This window comes from Ambystoma mexicanum, chromosome 2q (genome assembly GCF_040938575.1).
Source record: "Ambystoma mexicanum isolate Mex_15411 chromosome 2q, UKY_AmexF1_1, whole genome shotgun sequence".
Classification (NCBI taxonomy): domain Eukaryota; kingdom Metazoa; phylum Chordata; class Amphibia; order Caudata; family Ambystomatidae; genus Ambystoma; species Ambystoma mexicanum.
In genome coordinates, this window is record NC_090924.1 from 520,460,678 (window position 1) to 520,480,546 (window position 19,869).

General features: G+C 46.2%; 1 protein-coding gene across 1 annotated transcript in view; it reads left to right on the forward strand.

Moving 5' to 3' along the window:
* The window catches only part of INTS1 (integrator complex subunit 1), a 2,112,141-nt gene that overhangs the window by 1,952,096 nt on the left and 140,176 nt on the right, over window positions 1-19,869 (forward strand). The window contains exon 43 of the mRNA XM_069647642.1: window positions 18,605-18,717. Coding sequence (XP_069503743.1) covers window positions 18,605-18,717 — 113 coding nt within the window. The remainder of the gene's footprint in view (window positions 1-18,604; window positions 18,718-19,869) is intronic.

Sequence of the window (19,869 nt, forward strand, 5' to 3'; positions counted from 1 at the left end):
CATACCTCGGAGAGGCCAAGAGGCGCATACTGAAGTTTATATGGCAAGGCCAGAAGCCCAGAATAGGGTATGAGACCCTCACCCTTCCCAAAGAAAGAGGAGGTGTGGCCCTCCCAGATCTCGACACGTACCACAGGGCCGCCCTGCTCAGGGTTTTGGCCCCCCACCTTAGAGAAGTCCCCAACAAACAGTGGGTCTACATTGAAAACTCCTTCCTGAGCCCAGTTACGGTGGGTGAATGGTTGTGGGTCCCACTTAAGAAACTTCCGAGAAGAATTAAAGACCACCCCATTATGGGAACTATGTGGAAGGCACTAGCAGGGAAGGGACATAAGGATGGAGTCACCACATGGCCCTCCCCACTCGGTCACATATGGTCCACACCAGTACTGGAAGAGATTCCGGGACACGAACATTACCAGTCCTGGTTCGAAGCGGGGCTTTGTAGGGTTGGCCAACTGGTGAGGGTTAACTCTTTCATACCGATCCAGGATCTAGAGGAGGCGCTGGGTATCTAATGAACCCAAAACTGAAGGAATGCTTACAGAAGGGGCTCACCCCAGTGGAAAAAATTCTGGACTCCCATACGGAAATGAAGGGCCTCATCTCACTCCTGTACACGGCCCTCCTGGCTCCCCAAGAGGGAACCACTGGGAGCCTCAGAAGAAAATGGGAGAGGGATCTAGGCTGCACCATAGGGGATGGTCTCTGGGGGAAACTCTGCACTAGGGCCTTCAAGACGTTGATTTCATGCCAATATAAGTCCCACACGGTCAAGCTCCTCCACAGGTGGCAGTACGACCCGATTGCTCTTTACAGGATGTTCCCAGACGTAGCCCCAGTGTGCTGGCATGGGTGTGGGGAAAAAGCCAATTACTGGCATATGTGGTGGACCTGTCACAAAGTCCAGGCTTATTGGTCCGAGGTGCTCAGTTGGATCAGGGATGCGGGGGAGGGGGACTACCCGTTGGACCCCATACTGGTGATTTTTGGCCTGCAACATAGAGATGAGCACTGGGAAAAGGTACCGGCCTTGACACACGCCCTATTGCTGGCTGCTAGAGCGGCTCGGGCCAGGAACTGGAAAAGACAAACACTTCCAACGAAGAGGGAATGGGTGACAGTGGCCAAGGACATTTACTTCATGGACAAACTAACGGCCGCAATACATGGCTCTAGTGTACAGATTGAAACCGACTGGCTGTGTTTCATGGAGGTGTTTGTCAACTCAGAGGACAAGTCTCCAGGGTAATTGGACGCCTCCACCCGGCCCATAACTACCTTGTGCATGGATCCCTATGCATGGGAATCTGGAGAGTCGATATACATAGTTGGCCCCGGGCCCGGCTAGTGCTGCCCAAAGAGAAGAATCACAAATTGCGGACTCTGAGTTCCCGAGAGGGGGGAGGGACAGAGGGGGAGGGGTGAAAAGCGTTAAAGCCGTGTGTTTCTATTAAGTTTTGAAGTCATTTTGGGCATGTGCCCAATGTATACTGCATGCATAAGTTTGCTTTTTCTGGCTCTTGAAAAACCAATAAAAATTGAATTAAAAAAAAAAACGGTGAGGGCTCCTGGTTCCATCCTGCTGTTTCTTTCACTGACTGATGGTGATATTTTGTATTTATGTACTGGGCAGTTTCTCTCTTTTCTTCTCTGTATGTCATCCTTTCTTCATGCTCTGTGTACGTCATATTTGTACCGTGGCTGATGTTTGAAAGGTTTCTGTTATTGTTTCGCCATGGTATATAGTTGGTATCAGTTATTCTGTTATCTTGGCAGTCCTCCTCTGTAATAGTAAACCCCAATGACTTAATCTCTTTAGCACAAGCTGTTATTTGTCTCATCAATTCTGTTGTGTAACAATATATCCATATTTTGTCCAGTCTTTTCTCGTCTGTGAATTCAATTAATTTGAGATCTTTAGAGTTCAGTTTCCTCAGTTTCGGTATTGCTCATAGTAGGCGTAGTGTGTTTGTTCTATTCATGATAATTTTGGGCTCTTTATCAGATTTCCCTTCTAGTCTCAGACGGATGGTTTTAGGTTTCCAATGGGGGTCGATAAATTTCGGTTGTTCCAGTTGCATGCTTTCCACCTTGGGGTCGTTTTTCTCATTTCGCTCAGATCCTTCTGTGCTAATGGGACTGGCCTCTGCTGATTGGTTCTCGTGATCTGCTCTCCCTCTACTTGTTGACGAGAGATTGTAGTTTCCGGAGGGCAGTTCATCATCCGATATTTCCTCGCAGCTAATATAACTGGTCTCTGTTGATTGGTTTCTGTGGTCTGCTCTCTCTCTACTTGTTGACAAGGGATTGTTGTTTCCAGAAGGCAGTTCATCGTCCGATATTTCCTCACAGGATAACTCTATGGGTATTTGTGTTCCTGTGTTCGTTTCTTCGTAACAGTCTACTATTGTCATTGATGTCATGTCTGTTTGTTGTTCAGATAGTGTTGTTCTCAATGAGTTTTCATTCTCATTATTTTCAATGTCTTGTGTCGAGTAATCAACAATTCAATGTTTCTCTGTTCTACTTCTTCTGTTTCTGAGTTCTGAATTGTCGCCTTTTCTGCCTTTTTTCCTTGTCCTTGTGTAGGTTCTTCAACTCCTCTTTTTTTTCGGTCATGTTTCCAATAGCTTTCGATCTTATTGGCATCTTTATTTCTGCCTGTTTTAGTTTTCTGGAAATTTCCTTATCACTTTGTACCAAGTGTCGGAGGAAAGCTCTCGAGCCTCTGTTGTTTTTTTATTTGTTTTTTCTTGCTTTCCATTTTTACTTTATCTGCAGTATTCTGTGTTTGTTGTTCGAATATGCTATAGTTCTGGTACCCTTTACTTTGTTTCTTGTTCTGATCTCTCTTTGTTTCTGTTGACTCTCCTTTCTGGTTTGGATATTTTTCGTTTGGTTTATTTCTTATCGTATCTGATGTTAAATCAATCAAAAGTATATTCGCTTCAGGGCTCGTATCTTCTTGTTGCAATTTATTTTCCTTGCCCTGGTTATTAGAGTCTCTTATTTTTGCTTTCTGTCCTTTCATAAATTCCTCATATAATTTGTTCTTCTTTTGGGTCTGTTCTCTGTGGTCATTACATGTTAGCAAAGTCTTAGTAATCGTGATTAGGGCTTCTGTGAGTTCAGCTTTATCCATTCGGTCTTGCCTTGCTATTTCTGCCAGGCGTTGTTGCCAGATGTAACTGTTATCGGCTTCTACACTCAGCCTTTCTTGTATCTTGTATATAAGTTGTTCCAGACTCTTTTGTTTATCGTATATGGAGTTTAGGATCTTTGCATGTTCTTTCGTTGTTTCTATGCTTACTTCCTGTAGTCTTACATATGGTGTCATTGTTTGTGTGGTTAATGCAATTAACATATTTTGCAGGTCTACCATTGTGGTGGCTACTGATTCCTGCTGTTATCTTGGGTTTATAGTACAGGAACAGGTGTACTCTTCCATCTTGATCGTCTTTCTCTTATCGTGGATACCTTCATTTGACATTAAGTTCTTTTTTGCTATTATGACCCCGGGCTCACTTATAAGTGGGTTCCTAAAGTCCCTAGCACTGTTTTCTGTTCCTTGTCCCAGATCATTGGCGAGTCTTTTATTTTTTTTATTTGTTTGTTGTAATTGCATTAGGGCTTCAATTTTTGATAGGTCCAATGAGAGTCGTTCCAAGCGGCAAGGGCTTAGTGGGGCTGTCTCTTTCCACTGGTGTTCAGATTTTGTTGCTCTCTGATAATATTGTTTCCATTTTTCCTTTGCTTGAATTGCTTTCTCCTTCTCGGAGAGTGGTTCTCCACCCGCTGCACCATTCTCGTTGCCCTGGGTGGGCAGCCTGGTCATTTCCTTTATGGTTGTTTCGACTTCTGGTTCTCTATCGCTGGTTTGAATGTGTTCACTTTTGTTCTGTAGGTCTTTTCTCCCTTGTACTTGTGGCAATTTTTCAGATCCTACCTCGATATTTCCGGCATTTTCCTCTTTATTCTGAACTTGCAGTAATCTGTTGTCTGTGGCACCACTTGTAAGATTTTGTGTTTTGGTGTTTTTTTCGACATTTCTTTCAGCTACACTTATATTCTGTGTCAGTGGTTGTTTCATTTGATTGATGCTTACGTGGACGTTAAAAATGGGTACTATCACTTTAAGAGGGAAGTCTTTTGATTCTTTTCCCATGGCTAGGTGTTCGTGTTCTGCTGCTCTTGTTGTTTTCCTTTGAGGCATTGGGCAGCTTCTCTGACATTTTTTTTTCCTGAGCCTCGTGTGGTGTACTGGCAGCTCCTCCATATTCAACTCTTCTTCGTGTGATTCTTCTTCCATCCACGCGTCTTGCACCGAAAGCAAAAGTGCAGCTGGTCACGCCTCGGGTTCTTCCGACTCGAAACACTGCCTTACCGGCGTCTGCACTGAGTCCAGGCAGGTGCTAGCCCTCTGCGAGGAGGCTGCTCACTCTCCGGCGGAACCCCAAGCACCAGCCCCGGACTCCAGACGCCCACAGGTAACAGGGGGTCTGGGTTAAGGAGGGGGGCGCAGGGGGCTGAAGTCAGATAAAAGTTGTTAATTTCTCTATATATGTCTGACTAGTTAAGAGGCGCACACTATCATTAAGCGTTGGGTTGTCACAATATTTGTTGTTTCCCAATGTTTACATCCGGCATTAAATGGATGTTTTATTCTCTTACGGTATAACCGTGGAGTCTCACATTCAGCACGGGGGTCAAAGGACATGTCCCGCAGTCCCCCCACGCAATGCTTTTCCGTTTGGTTCGCTTTTCTTGTTATACGATTTTTGGTTTTTGCATGGGGGTCAAAGGACTAGTCCCACAGTCCCACCACACTAGGGTATCACTCTGGCTGTTTGCTATTTTCAATTTGCTAATGGTTGCTGATGGTTAGGTATCAAATAAGTCAGTTACATCTGTTCCACCAGATGTCAGTCAATTGCAGGAGTTTTAGTCTTATGCCAAGACCAAGCGGAGGTAAGGGGGGTTAGCAGTTTAACAGTTTAGCCGGCGAGGAAGGTTTCCTTACCTTTGTGGGTGTCTTGGGGGTGTCTGCACTCCGCAGCTCTGCTGTTCCCGCGGACTCCTGCAGACTCCACACTCTACTCCACACTCTACTCCACACTCTACTCCACACTTCGCGGCCCGCTTCGCGGCCAGGTGGTGGTAATATCCTGTTCTCTGGGTTCTGGGCTCCTCCTTCCAGGCAAAAAAAAAACAGTAGAAAGACTCCTGCAGACTCCACACTCTACTCCACACTCCGCGGCCCGCTTCGCGGCCAGGCAGTGGTAATATCCTGTTCTCTGGGTTCTGGGCTCCTCCTTCCAGGCAAAAGAAAAAACAGTAGACAGACTCCTGACTCCTGCAGACTCCACACTCTACTCCACACTCCATAAGTTACTCACCGTAGTGACTAACGTACTTTTAGTCCCTAGTCCCCTTTCCTTCATACGTCCCACAACCTCCCCCCTAACAATACTGGTGTCATTAGGCAATGTTAAGTCTATTGTTGATGTGTCAATCGGGACTGAGGTGTGGCTCCGGAGGGCGGAGTCAGGGAAACACATGCTCCCTTGGCCGCACCCCCACGTGCCTCTAAATTTAAGGGGGGGACAAGGTTTTTTCTGGTGAAAAAGGTTCAGTCTCCCGTCCCTTGGAAGGGACACCCAGGCAGTATGGAGGAAAGAGGACTCTTAGTTACTACAGTGAGTAACTTATAATTATTTGCTGTATATGTTGTGTAGACCTTCCATTATTTTGTAAGGATCAAAATTAATTTCATTATTGACTTTAAAACCGGCTCACATTTTCTAGAGGTTGCCTTAACTCGATGGAAATGGCTTGTAAATCACATAGATTGACAAGTCTCAGCCATAGAAATGGAGTCTAAGAAAAGTCTCCCTACACTGACTCTCGGAAAGAATAATTGACTGGAACAGGATTACTATCCTGTAGGGTATTTATACCCTGGCCCTCAGCCAAGTGGTGGGGCCACAATGAAAAGTCCCGTTTTCTCATCCAAGTTTGCCCCAGAGTGTTTTTGCTTTTTTCTGTGTCCAGACATATTTCTCATCATCAGTGAGGCTTTCTCCAAAGCTACAAGATGGTGGCAGCTCTTTACCTTTTTACAAGCTGTTCCCTCGTATAGCCATTTGACCACGTTGTTACAACTTTCCCCCTTAGCAGATCCAAAATCGCTATCTGGTTGTTTGTTCAAACCTATAAGCTTCTCATTGTCTTTGCACTTCTTTTTGTTCTTGTTTCACCAATGAACAGCCATATTTGTACCTTTGCATATGTGAGCTTGGATTTCAAGCTCTGAACGGTTTCCCCGGCTGAATGGGATTTAGTTCTAACTGGATGATGGTCTGCTGTACACCTCAATCAACAATCCTATTTGTGCCCATGGCCATGCCTGCTAAAATAGGTGCACGGCTTGGCTCCAATCATTTGAAGGCCACGAAAACAATGAATACTGCATAGGTTGCAATTGGCGTGGAGTGGAGAGTGTAGAGTGTGTGTGAGTTAGTGTTAGGAGGGACCCTAAGCCAACCATCAGTTGACTCCCTGGAACTACTACCGAAGAGGCTGCAAAAAGAGATCATGCTCAGGAACTGCCTGGTAGCTCTGTACCTGGAATCATGATCCTCCTAAGTACAAAGCTATGCTACATTTTGAACAGAGGGAACATGTCTTGGGTGATCAATTGAGTTGATCCAGTGGATATTTAGCTGCCTCCTTCTGCAGCCTTTGTGTGCTCCCCTGATCCTAACTCTTGGACCATATGCATCATTGACTCTGAAATTGGAGCCTCTGTTGTGTAGCTGGAGCTCCAACCGTGTTTTTCTGGTGCTTCTGCGGCCAAGGCCTTTTCAGGCAGGGCTTCTGCAGCTCTCTTTCCGCTGAGTGAACCTTGTTTTGTCTATCCTGTAGTGTCCTGTCCTGACAAGAGAATCTTCTGACCTGTCCTGAAGGGTCAGCGTTGTATGAACCCAGTGCTGCTTTTGTGAATTGGTCCAATGATGTGGAGGTCCTCCGACCTCATCTTCACTGTGGATTCCATTCTTCCATTGACATGAGCTCTTCCTGCAGTCCTCATTGACTGAGCCACAACCACATCCTGTTGAAAACCTGATGTCATTCCTCACTATGCACCCCTTGTCTACTGAACTATTGTACTCTAGCAGCCTTGTTTGTTCCTTTGGGGTCTTCTGTCTCCTAACCAATCACTATATCTGTTCTTCACTGCCCGCAGGCTTCTCTCCACACCTTTCTTCTGGATACCCCAACCATGACTGTCTGCACCTGACTCGTGAAGTTACCTCTGCAATGTTGCTTCCTGGGCCATTTTTTTGTTGACTCTGGATTTGGAGCTTCTCTGGTGTGATCCCTCTGGGACATTTGACCAAAGCTGTTCTCTTCAAAAGGTGTTTTAAAACTGAACCTGTTTGGCTTTAACCAAACGTTGTGCAGGCAATCTTTTGTGATTTTCTACCCCTTCTCAGGAACTGGCCTCAACTTTGACTCTGTCAAGACACTAGGCCTACATACCTGATAGGTAGGGATTGCTGAAGTTAGGTGTCTTGTGTTGTGACTACCTGTTGTCATATATTATGTCACTAGCTATGGCGCCATCCATTTAATTGTGTTGTCCTTAGGAAGGACGGAGTATGGTAACTACCCATGCCACGTATCATGTCACTAGCTATGACATCAGTAGAATGTGTGGATTGTGAAGTGCTAGACATGTGAGATGCAGTATCCCCCTTCGTATAACACCTTTTCCCCATCCTACCATGTAGGATACTCAAACACTCTGCCCCACCCCCATTTCCGACACAAACACTTGTGCACACCACAAAAGACGACGGACAAACACGCAATCCGGTTAGCTGACATGTCCCAACGCAAGGGTGAGGCAAAGTCAGGCAATTGACCAGAATCACACACACCCAACAGCCCTTCCCCTTCCCCACAGGGCTAAAAGATGTGGCACGAGAGCAGTAGATGAGCAAGGCCGACCACACGACGAGAGAGCTAACTCAGCACGGCAGTTCAATAGTAGGAGAAAGACAGCGCAAACCAAAAGGGTGACAAGGGGAGAAGCGAACCTGCCCTTTCCGAGCCAGGCCCGTGAAACCTCCACAGAAGGAATCGTAAGACCGCGATTAATAGCCAGTGTGTTTTGCAGCAGAAGTCAATGGTACGCAGGGCCCTCCTCTACTGATAACCAAGTAGGGGAGAGACGCTTGCCACTGTCACACTGGCCTTGACTCCAGAGACAAGGAAAGCCAAGCGGTTCTTCACAGCCGGTGAGTCGAGGGGAGAGCTGATAAAAAATCAAACTGTGTTGAACAAAAGTATTAATCGGCTAATTGAAGAAAGTACAAAGAACTGTTAATGCGAGAGGGGGAAAATCAGCTACATAGGAGTCAGGCACCATTTGGGTGCTCAGTTCAGACCTTGGGAAAGGCAAGAAGAGGATCAAAGTGGTCATACGGGGGTCTAGCAAAATCCTCTGTACAGTCTCTTACTCTTACCTATCACCAGAACTTTTGACATGGACTCTAACCTTCTAACCAAGATCTACCTCACTATAGAAGCTTGGAGGGCGCAACACAAGCTTTGTCTCAACAATGATGAAACCGAGCTACTCGTCCTCAGTAGCCAATCAAAACTGAATAAACTACCGCAACTATACAAATCCTTCAACATTGACGGCAACCTCATTACTGTAGCTAAAGAGGTAAAAACCCTAGGTATTTACATTGACTCTTCACTCACCCTAAAGAGACAAGTCAACGCCATAGCCTCTTCAGCAGCTTATACGTCCAAATGAATCAGAGCTAGTAGACCTTTCTTATCCACAGACAACTGCACCACCTTAGCCAGAGCACTTATCCTATCAAGTATCGGCTATTGCAACTCCCTCTTGGCAGGCACCAATGCCCAAAACATCAATCGACATGCTCTTCCCGACTAATGACCCCCACACCCTCTGCCTACGGTGCCTTGGCCCTGACCACAGCTGGCAAGTTTGTACCGCGTGCAACAAGCTTTCCTCGACATCTTTGTAGAACATACTGGCCAGGTGGAAGGAGCTCTTCCACAGATTGCCTCCAGAGGACCTAAAGGACTTTGTCTATCATCGATCCAAGCCCAAGGTAGGGCCGTTCTTTTCCAGTGCACCCCGCAATGGAGAGACTCCTTCCCAAGGACTTGCCCGCGCAGGAGGGACCGCCCAGGTCCTCGTACCAGCCCAAGTACTGAGGCTGTATCAGCTACTGGCCGAGAGGATGAGGGATCTACAGATCCTCCTGGTGAGGGTGCTGAGGAACCGGAAGGTTCTTTTACCGGGTCTTCACCCGAGGGGCTACGCCTCAGTGCCGGCAGCATGTCCGAGGGGGTGCCTTTATGCAGTCCTACCGGCAGATCCGCCGAGGGTGTACCGCCTACCAGGCCTAGGCCTGAGGAACAAGGTGGCCCCATGATCCATACTCAAGAGTCCTGGACGGGGCGGGGCTCAGTGAGCCAAGCAACACGACACAGGCACATGGAAGGCAGCTTGACAAGATTGCCACTGCACCAGAAGCTACAGATAACCAGCCGACGCCCCTCCAGGGAAGGCAGGCGGAGGACTGTGTGTCGAGGTGGGACTGGTGTCAACCAGGTATGTGACCTACAGCTTATCCTTCCTTCGCGCAAGGCAGGTTCTCGCTGCGTCCATATGGGCAGGGCATGCAACGGCTCCAGCAGCCGCCCACTACCCCGTCAATATCGCCTACCACCAATCCAGCCTGTGGGGACAGGTTCTTTGAAAAGTTCCTCGGGCTCATGAAATCTCTGCAGATGGGGGTCATCCTCAGGGACACCATCATGGACTTGCTCCCTCCAATTGTCCCTCCGGTGCCTCAGGCCCCAGCACAGGCTTCTCCGGTCCCGGTTCAGCCTCAGCAGCCCGCTCCCGTCCCCCAGCCAATTGCACAGGCGGTTCCACACCAGCGTCCACCGCAGCCTGCGGCTCTGTTCCCCGTACCGCAGCCCCCGGCTCCTAGCACTCCCCCTCCGGTGCCGAACCCTCCGGATTCACACGTGGATACAGATGAGGAGGAGGACCCGACACGCCGTCTTCAGCCAAGGCCTTCCGTGAACGACTAGCAGGGCTGGCAGAGTACTTGGGCCTTACTCAGCCCGAGGTCGAGCAACCAGCAGAGGGGGTCCTCGCAGAAGTCCTCGCGCTACGTCCCGTTGACAGAGCGGGGATCCCGATGCAGAAGGACTTGGTGGCCTTGGCCAAGAAGGGTTGGCTCAAGCCCCACTCGGCCCAGCCGGTGAATAAACGCCTGGACGCCAAGTACAGGCAGATAGAGGGAGATGCACTCTTGCTATCAGCCCATCCTCACTGCGGCATCACTGTACTCCAAGCCTCAGTCGTCCTCAGCCTCCTCCTCTGCGGCGCTGCAAGGCAAGGAGGAGGGGGTATTGGAAGCGTACGGGAAGAAGCTGTATTCCAACGCATCCTTGCACCTGCGAAAAACCAATGCGGATGCCATGCTGGCAGCCGTTAACCAGAGGCAATTGTGGGAAATTGTGGATTTCCTCCCTGAGCTTCCGACTCAGAGCCAATCACGATTTAAGGCGGGATTGGCAGAGGCCAAAATCGTGGCGCAGGACATCATGGAGTCCTCCGTGGCCCACATTGACACCTCTGGCCGTGCCATCTGTATTGCCAAGGACATGAGAAGAATGGCCTGGCTCTGTGCTACGAATTTCAACCCAGATGTCCAGGAACGCATACTGGATCTTCCGTTCGAAGGGGGTGACCTCTTCCACTCCACAACGGACGAGGAGCTGGATAAAAAGAAAAACAGCTCTCAAACAGCCAAGTCTTTATCCATTCTTACAAATCGTACACCCAGTCACAGCAACGCTCTGAGAAGGGGTGTACATACAGAGGGTTCTGTGGCTTCCAAGAGCGGAGGCCAGGCAGCCTGACTTTTCGCCGTCCCAGCATTGGTGCAAGCAACAAAAAGGGGGGGGGGGGAGTATGGGCTTTTTCAAGTCCATCTCCGCCACAGCAGCCCCAGACAAAAAGAAAGCATGACACGCCCCTCCGGGTCCGCGTGTCTCCAGTGGGGGGCAGACTTGTTCTCAATGCACATTTTTGGCACCAGAATTTCGTGGACCCCTCGATCCTCTCTGTAGTCTCCAGGGGGTACCGCCTCCCTATCCGAGCCTCTCCTCCCTCCTCCCCTCCACTCCCACAGGTTGGGACAGCAACTCTTTTGGCAGGGATCCAGTCGCTCATTGAGAGCCATGCAGTGGAGGAAGTCCCAGCCTCCCAGCAAGGCTTGGGCTTTTACTCCAGGATTTTCGCCATTCAGAAAAAGAACCAGGCGGGCCTGAGAGTTGTGCTGGACCTTTCCACCCTCAATTTCACCCTAACTCTACAAAAATTCAAGATGGTTACGACAGCTTTGATAGCGGAGACATTGTGCAAGGGAGACTGTGTGTGCTCCCTGGATTTGAACGTCCCGATATGGCAGCCTCATCGTTCCTTTCTGCGATTCAGGATCGTGGGCTACCATTTCCAATACAAGGTGCTCCCTTTCGGCCTCAACTCGGCCCCCAGGGTCTTTACCAGGCTGATGAACACAGTGGCGGCCCTTCTCAGGTCGCAAGGCCACCACATTTACCAGCACCTGGACGACTGGCTCGTCAGGGCTACATCTCCAGAAGCAGTGCACCATACCTCCCACGCTCTCATGAACACACTGCACGAGCTGGATTCTTCACTCCACCTCAAGAAGTCACAGCTGACACTGACCTTCTTGGGCCTCATTTGGGACACGTGCTCCGAGAGTATACGTTAGTCAGTACGGTGAGTAACATATAATAACTGCCTCATGTCTTCTTCGTAACTATCTTTGTAATAAGTGTCCTGTACACCAACGCAAAAGTACCTTGTAACCTTCAGTGCTACTTGCGTGATATAACTATGTAACTGTATTTACATGCAATGAATGTAAACTCTTTTGCAACAAGCAACTTCTGTAACCGACTTCATAAGATAAAAGCGCATAGATACCTTTGGGCTTTGTGCGCTATATAAATGACAAAATAAATAAATAAAAATAAATTAATAAAGTCGAAAGTCTTTGACCGGCAAATGAAGGTAAAGCTAAGGGAAGTGAATCCCGCACTGTGTGAACTGCAAAAGTTGGCAAGAGTGAACCCGATTGAAGGATACTGATGAAAGGGGGGCAAAATGTGAAGTCCCAATGTACAGTGTGTTGACAAGCGTGAACCCGGCAGTGGGATGTCCACAGTGAACTGTTAAAAAGACATTAAGTTTTGGGAATGTCACAGAAGAGATTGTTTTGAGAAGCCGTAGTGAACCCGATAAAGGTAGGCTGAATTGAGAAGGGTCTGAACCCGGAAGAGGGGATGAAAAGGCACCACCCAAAGTGCATACGAGAAGTAACTTTTTTGTTTATTATATTAGATACATCAGGTCCTCACAGGCAAGAGACTTTTTGTAGAAAAGAGACTTAAGGCCGAAGGCCCCGATAGCTGGCAGCGGCAGTAAACACCCTTGAACTGTGATCACTTGTGTGTGTCTTTACTGTTGCCACCATGAGTTCCTTACAACTTCCAGAAGTACAAATACTTAACCACAACAGTCTGCCTTAGCTTTATATGGTAGGGTACATGATCTGTTGTAATGTATTGCGCTATTCGCTTTACTAATTAAAGTGTCATTGCTTTACTTGGTTTCTTTTACTGTGATTTAGTGTAAAGTCCTCTCTATGTCAGGTCACACAAAATTGTAAAGCAGAAAGCTTTGAATCAGAGCAAAGAACCGAGCTGGCAAAAAGTGAACACCATTTCTTCGTTGCAACTCTGTTCTAGTTATCATGTAAATCCACTGCATGGAGGTGAAATATGGAATATAAAGTCTGCTTAGTGCAGAATATTGGTGTTAAGGACCAGGATGAATTTGCTACCTCTAAATAAGCAGAGAAAGTGGGATAATTCCATGCTTGATAAGAAATGCTGATGTAATACAGGTGCTGTCGAGAAGGTCTCCCATTTTTTACTGTTTTGTTGAAAATTTTCTGGCATATGCAGAACATATTTAACCCCTTATTTTAGGACTTTTAATATCAGGATTTATCGTGATGCATTATCCTTTGTATGGAATTGTAATGATATCAAAAGTATCCACAGTTTATATGAATTTGTGAAGAAGACTCTTCTGAGATGGGCCTATCTTTTGAACTGTCCCCAGCTCTAATCTTTCTTATTACTTGCACATTCTTAATAAGGAGTTTTTTCCAATATGTCCATGGCCTTTGTACTCCGACTATTCATAAAATCTGTAGGTCGCTGTGTTAATTTTTCCTTGTTTTGGGCTTGTTATGTACTATTTGTTAATGGAGTAATGTGATTCTACAAAGTTATACTAGTGTAAAGTTCATGCAAACTCCCTTTGAGATATCCAGTTGTGTTTGTATGTGTAATGTGTGTGTGTGAGTATACGTTTGTTGTGTGGTGTGTGCTTTTCTTAGGTTTTATCTTCTTGGTGTGCTAAGGGCTAATACATTTTTTTTTTAATACATCTTTGTGGAACTCTATTACTTGACTGTCCCTAAATGGATTAAACTGTAATTACACACTACTCCCTATTACACACTAACTCGTTAACTCTGCTTTACAGTTCAGTTTACGTCACATTGATAGACGTTGGCTAGACTAAGGATCAGTAATTGTATTCAGTGACTAGGTTAACCTCTCGTATTCCTCCCAAAGGGCTTGTTCTGAAAATTAATTTTAAGACATACTTAACTCATTCGGGCTTACAAACTATAAAGGATTATTTTAGCACATGTGCTCAAGCCCATTATACAACCACTCAACCTAAAAGTAGTGCAAAGTTTGTCTTGGGACAACACTAAGCAATTACACCTAAAACATCTGTGTCAAAGTAAGTGGAGCCCACAGATGAAGCAACTCATGAGGGTAGTTCAAATAGGTTTTATTTGGTACTTGGCACAACGATTGGGCAAATCAGACATGAGGTTGGGTTGTCAAATAATGAAAGAAAGGAGTCTTGCTTGAGAAAAATGTGTTGTAAAGGAAAGTCTTTTGGGGTTTCTTCCCGGTGTCATTGAGGCTCTTGTAAGTCACCCAGTGTGATTGGAAAACATCTGTATTTCCTGGTGGGTCTCTGCCTGCAGCCACTAGTTGAGTAGTGGTCTTAAGGCGGAACAAACACACTTCTTGAAGTTCCCAGCTTTGTCTCCCAGAGGTGAGCTAAGCTTAGGTGGTTTCCAGATTCTGGGGCAGGTGCTTCTAAGTTTCCCTTTCCCAGGGGCCTTTTCTGCCTTTCCAAGCCTGTCTTAAATTTCTCTTCACTATTTCACTACTCATTCATGCCTGTGAATCTGCCTCTAGGTCTTGGTTGTGTCCCTCAAGCAGACTGTTTGCAAACATTCTTGCAGTCCCTTCACATAGTTGTTCCTTCTCCCACTCGTTTGAAACAAGGAGTATTTCGGCATTGTCTCAGTGTCTGGTTTTACTTGCCCAGTACCCCCAGAAACCCTCAACCACCCTCCTGTCCTCACTCCTCCTCCCTTCCTCCAACGTCACTCTGTCATTGATGTTTCAACTCGTCCACTGTGTCTTTTTCTCTTCCTCTAGCTTCACTCGCTCTACCATCCTTACTCTCTGCTCCGTATGTATCAGCTTTTTCAGTACCTTACTTCCTTTTGGTCATTCCAGTCTATGAACTCGTTCGCTGCCTCAGACTTTCTCAATTCCCTGTGCATCTTGTGAGGGGTCAGTAATGCGGGGTGACAACTGTTTGAGGATTTATCAACATATGCCATTTTATTAAAGAAAATATATTTTAAAAATGCCTTTCTATCCGTACTCTGCTCAGGAAATCCCTGCCTAACCAAAGCTAAGGGAACACACTCTAACACAGGATATCTGGCCCTCCCAATAAGCATCAAATACATAAAGAAAATATATGGTAATACAGCATGACATTAACAAGATTTACAGTGTCTGAATGGCCTTCTAATGCCCTGGATAATTCCCTTCCCCAGGATTCAAATTCACTTCTGTTAATGTTCAACCATAGAAAGTAATGTCTCAAATCAGTTCTTTATCTTTCAAAGTAAGGATTGTTATCCAAAATTCCAATTATAGCAAGTTTCTTCTCCTTGGTGAAATATTCACTTTGAACTTCCTCCAAATAGCACCAATTGTAATCCCAACCTCAATGATTTGCCACTTCCTCAAGAAGACTTGCCAAAGTTCAAAAGAAGGGCAGTCTTCACAACTATTAGCGATAAACAGTTCCTGGTTAACAGTATTTTCTTGGTTACGGTTTTAGGATTCACAATGGTATATTTGTCAGGATGACTACTTAGCGCTGCTGCTTCCACTTCAACAACTTCACTCTACTTGATTCTCTGAGAACATTCACCTTTGTCCCACAGTATTCCACTTGGTTTGGACTACTACAATGTTGCATCCACTGACAACCAGATATACCACCACTATTTCAGTAGTTGGAACTACTAGCACAGCTTCAGTGTTTTGTACTTTTCTGTCTGCCACAATAGCAACCTGGGTTTGCCTTTGAGACTCACTTCTCTCTGTCTTCCACAGTCTCTGGCGCTACAGGTTGTATCAACTTCAAGATATTCTTTACGAACAGCCAGTTTCCCTTCCCCAACTTTACCTGCACCTTTCTGCCAGTTATCAGCCAAAGTAATTACCCAGAAGTCTTGGTGCCAATTCCTTAGCTTCAAGTAATACTTACTTACACAGTTGTATCTTATGCCAATAAACTGTTATCATCTTTACAGTACAATTATATTGTATCGTAACTCTGGGAGAGGTTGGTTTCACTGTTAATATGGGGAGCCTCTTGGCTTGGGCAATGCTTGTTCTCTTCTTCAATGATTATATACTTTAACTTCTTATAAATGAAAGGTGTGCTGTGTTATTCTAAAGAATAGAATTCAGTCTTTCTTTGAAAATCCAAATTAGGCACACACAACCATCCTTTGATATAGTTTTCCTAAGTTAAAGATTGTAACTCTTGTATTGTCAAGGTGTTAGGTATTCAGTAATTGTCTCAGCAGCGTTCCCTCTCCTTAATTACGGACACGCGACCACTCATTCAAGCAATAACATGCTTCAAATGAGGGAACAATGGGTTTTAGCGAATTTCAATTCTCACGTGAGTAAAATGCCTTTTACTTTATACGCGAGTGCTACATTTCAATTGTTCCGTGTATTTCAGCTGCGCCAAACAACTTCTCCTTGCTTTACTTCTTACGCAAGTAAGCAGGGAACTGGATACTTTTGTTAGCAATGCTCCTGCAAAGTATTGGAACACTGTGCTTCACTCAATGACTTCTGTTAGACTTGGCCTGCAGGTCGCACTGCTTTCCTGATTTCTGCCATAACTTCTACTGCTTCTGGTTCGCTAGGGGGACACACCCTTCTTCGGTAAAGGTGTATCCAGTGCGGCCACATGTTTTTGGAGCCTGTCTCGCTCCTGAGACCCACGGCTTGACAATTGCTTCTTGCCTCGGTCTCCTGCACTGCTGCTTGGCAAAACTGCAATCAAACTCATGTGTGTGGCGACAGCTCTCCTGCACGTCCTCTGTTTGCGCAGTCTCTGCACTTCAGAGTCTGGCGGAACAGGACCCTCTCAGAACAAGCAAGGGAAATCTGCTGTCTCCACGTTCCGGCGTCCCTCTTGTTCTCCCACTTCTGCTTGGTTTGCCAGCCTTGTGCCTTCTTCTGTCTGCTACTACTGCCACAGCTCGCATTCCAGTCACAGTTCCACTCCTTATAATTGCCTGCACCCGAGGGGGCCTTTTATGCCTCCCAGGTTCCTTCATGTGAGGGCTGGTAGGCTTAATTGCCTGACTACTGCAACTGCATGTCTCTCCAGCCCTTTTCCTCATCCCAGTACTTCTGGGGTTATGGGATTTGTAGTACCCATTAGTAAAGTTAGTTCATTCAATTTATGCAGTCTGGCAAACAGCCATCAAAAGTGTGGGATTACAGGGAACGTTAAATAGGGGGGCTTCCCAGTCTTCCTTGTCTGTTACCCCCTTCCCCATATGATCCTCCCGCAGTACACCAACCCCAGGGTTGGGTCAGGAAGCGTCTGCCTTTCCCTGGCCACATGAGGGTCCCAGATCAGGTTTCTGGGAGGAAACGTCACTGATTCATCACAACCTTCACCACATTCTGCACCTTCAGCTCTCTCCTTCAACTTCTCTCTCTCCACCACCTGCATTGTAAGGCTCCCTTCCTTCCCTTGCCACTTAATTTCTCTCTGCACCCCTTTCCCCTCCCACACCTCTAGCTCTCTTCACACTTCCTCCTCCTGCACCTTCAGCTTGCTTGCCTCTTCCTCCCACGCCAGCAGCTCTCTGCCTCTCCTCATTGGGCACCTTCCGTTCTCTTCACATCTTCACACAGCTATTCCAAACACCTATGCTCATTAACATCCTTCCTGTGTTTTTATAGGATTGAGATCCCTAACTATGTGCTGTGCACACTACTTGCACCTCTGACTGGTAAATACTGTGGTCTTGGGATTGGTTGGATTGTGAAGTATCCGGTGCTTTTTCTCTGTTCTTTGTGGTCCGTCCCACTTACTGAACTTTTGACTGTCCCGTCCTCCATCTTGGATTCTGTTACTCCACGTATGTGCGTTGGAACCTGACAGGGTGAGATAGCTGGGCCTCTGATGTACTGTGGCTCATCCGCAGACTACGGCAGCCAATAAAAAAAACTGCTGATTTACCTCTATTCCAGTAACCATGTCTTTCTCTATCTTTTTTAATGATCGTTGCTCTGTAGACATTGTCACTGACATACCTGCGTCAAGATTTAAAGAGTCATCAGCTGGCATAGAATCACTATGACAACAACCTGTTAAAGGCTCCTAGTGCTGTGTGTGGGCAAGGGATCCTCTCCATACTGCCTCTGGGACTCACATTGTGTAGTGGATGTTGGGCCCCACCCCTTTGGTTTGCCCTCTCCACCACCACCGCCATACACACATCCACACATACACCCGAGGGCCAGGCAGAGGACGCCATTGCACATCTAACTCTGGCTCAGTAAGAACATGTGTACTGCCATGCATTCATGTTGAAAAAAATACTACCCACCCTTCTTTGCTGCTTTCCCTAATTCACTGTCCCAAGAGCCACTCTTCACCAAATTCCCACCCCATCCGTTCCTTCTTCTTAGATTCTGGTGTGGAAACACGCTGTTGTGGCCAGAAAAAACCTCTGCGCCAGGAGACTATTACGGTGGTAACTGGTGTAGCGCAATTATATGGTGCATTACAATGGTTGAGCCAAGTGCGCTAAGGAATTGCTTGTTTTCCTTGATTTGGAAAGGTAACCTACACTACCACTGCTAGACCCTGGATAAACAAATTATCTTAACAAAAGAGTTACACAGGTAAATGTAGCCACATATCTCACCACAGAATTTGTCAAAAGACTAAAGCGCTCTTGGAGAGTTGATAATTTATGATTGTGATGTTTTTCTTTTACAGTGGTCTTTCCTCAGAGATTGGTGACCTTGTGATGCTGAAGTCCCTCTTGGCTGGATTGAGCTTACCTAGTAAGAGTGGGGGCCTGGAAAGAACATCTGAAGAAGAGGGAGAAGGTATGTTACTAAGTCTTTAGTCGTTTCAGTAATAAGGCTCTCTACCTATCTGTAGAACAAAACATAACGCAACAGGTGTATTTGTGGAGCGCACGTTTACCCCGAGAGGGGCATCTTGGCACTATTGACTGATAACAGATGTTTATTGCTACCCAACTTAATGGTACTCTAGAAGTCTTAACTATTTTTGCCACAGAGAGCTTTACATTTGAGACAAGTTTAAGACACTAACAAATTAAACGGTATAGAAATCAGAATAAGGAATATCAGCAATTCCGTTTGTAGAAAGTTGTTAAAGTAGGTTATGAGTTTTGCATCAGAATAGAAAGGTTTTCAAGCTTTCCTTGATGGAGCACATTGTCTGCTTGCCGAAAGTCTTCAAATGAATTTGTCTTTTTTAGCAAAGTGCTTCCGTGTAGTTACACATACACACACTACACCATGTATAAAACATGAGGACAGTGAACACTCATCTAAGACCAAATCGCTACAGAGTGAAACAGCAATTATATCCCAGATGGCAGCCTGAGCTATTATTATCTCTCCTCCCAGGACCATGTCCAAGAATGCTAGGCAGAGAGGAAAAACCAAGGGCCAATGAGACCAGTGAGGACAGGTCTATGAGACGCCCCATCAATGGGCTGAAGTAATGGGAAATATTAAGACGGAATTTCATTTTTGGAAAATCTGTATGTCTTTTTTTAGGGTTCCATGAACTGTTTTCTGCTTCACTTTCTCATTTTGCGATCACTGACCAATTTTCTTTGTCAAGAGCGACTTCTACTGAAGTCCCAGTGCCACTGCACATTATTTCACTCACGCTTCCAGGCCCAGTGATGCTTGTGAAGGCCCCATGTGTGCCATATTGTGATTACATTACCCTGCATTGGTTTAAGGGGGTTGGCTGGTGGCAGTTGCAATATATTGTTGGCTTTATCAGTGGTGCAAGGTGATATAAAGCATTGGTAGTCCCATGCACCTTTTCGGTAGCTGCTCAGGTACCAAGTCCTACTCTTGGCAATGTTGTTTTAGAGGCTTTTGTTCTAGGAAACCACATGTCAGGTTTAAAATGGTCTTTGTGTACACGTAGGCTCTAATGAGCCCACCCATGCACACTCTATAGACCTTTAAACTGACGTAGGCCAGTTCTGG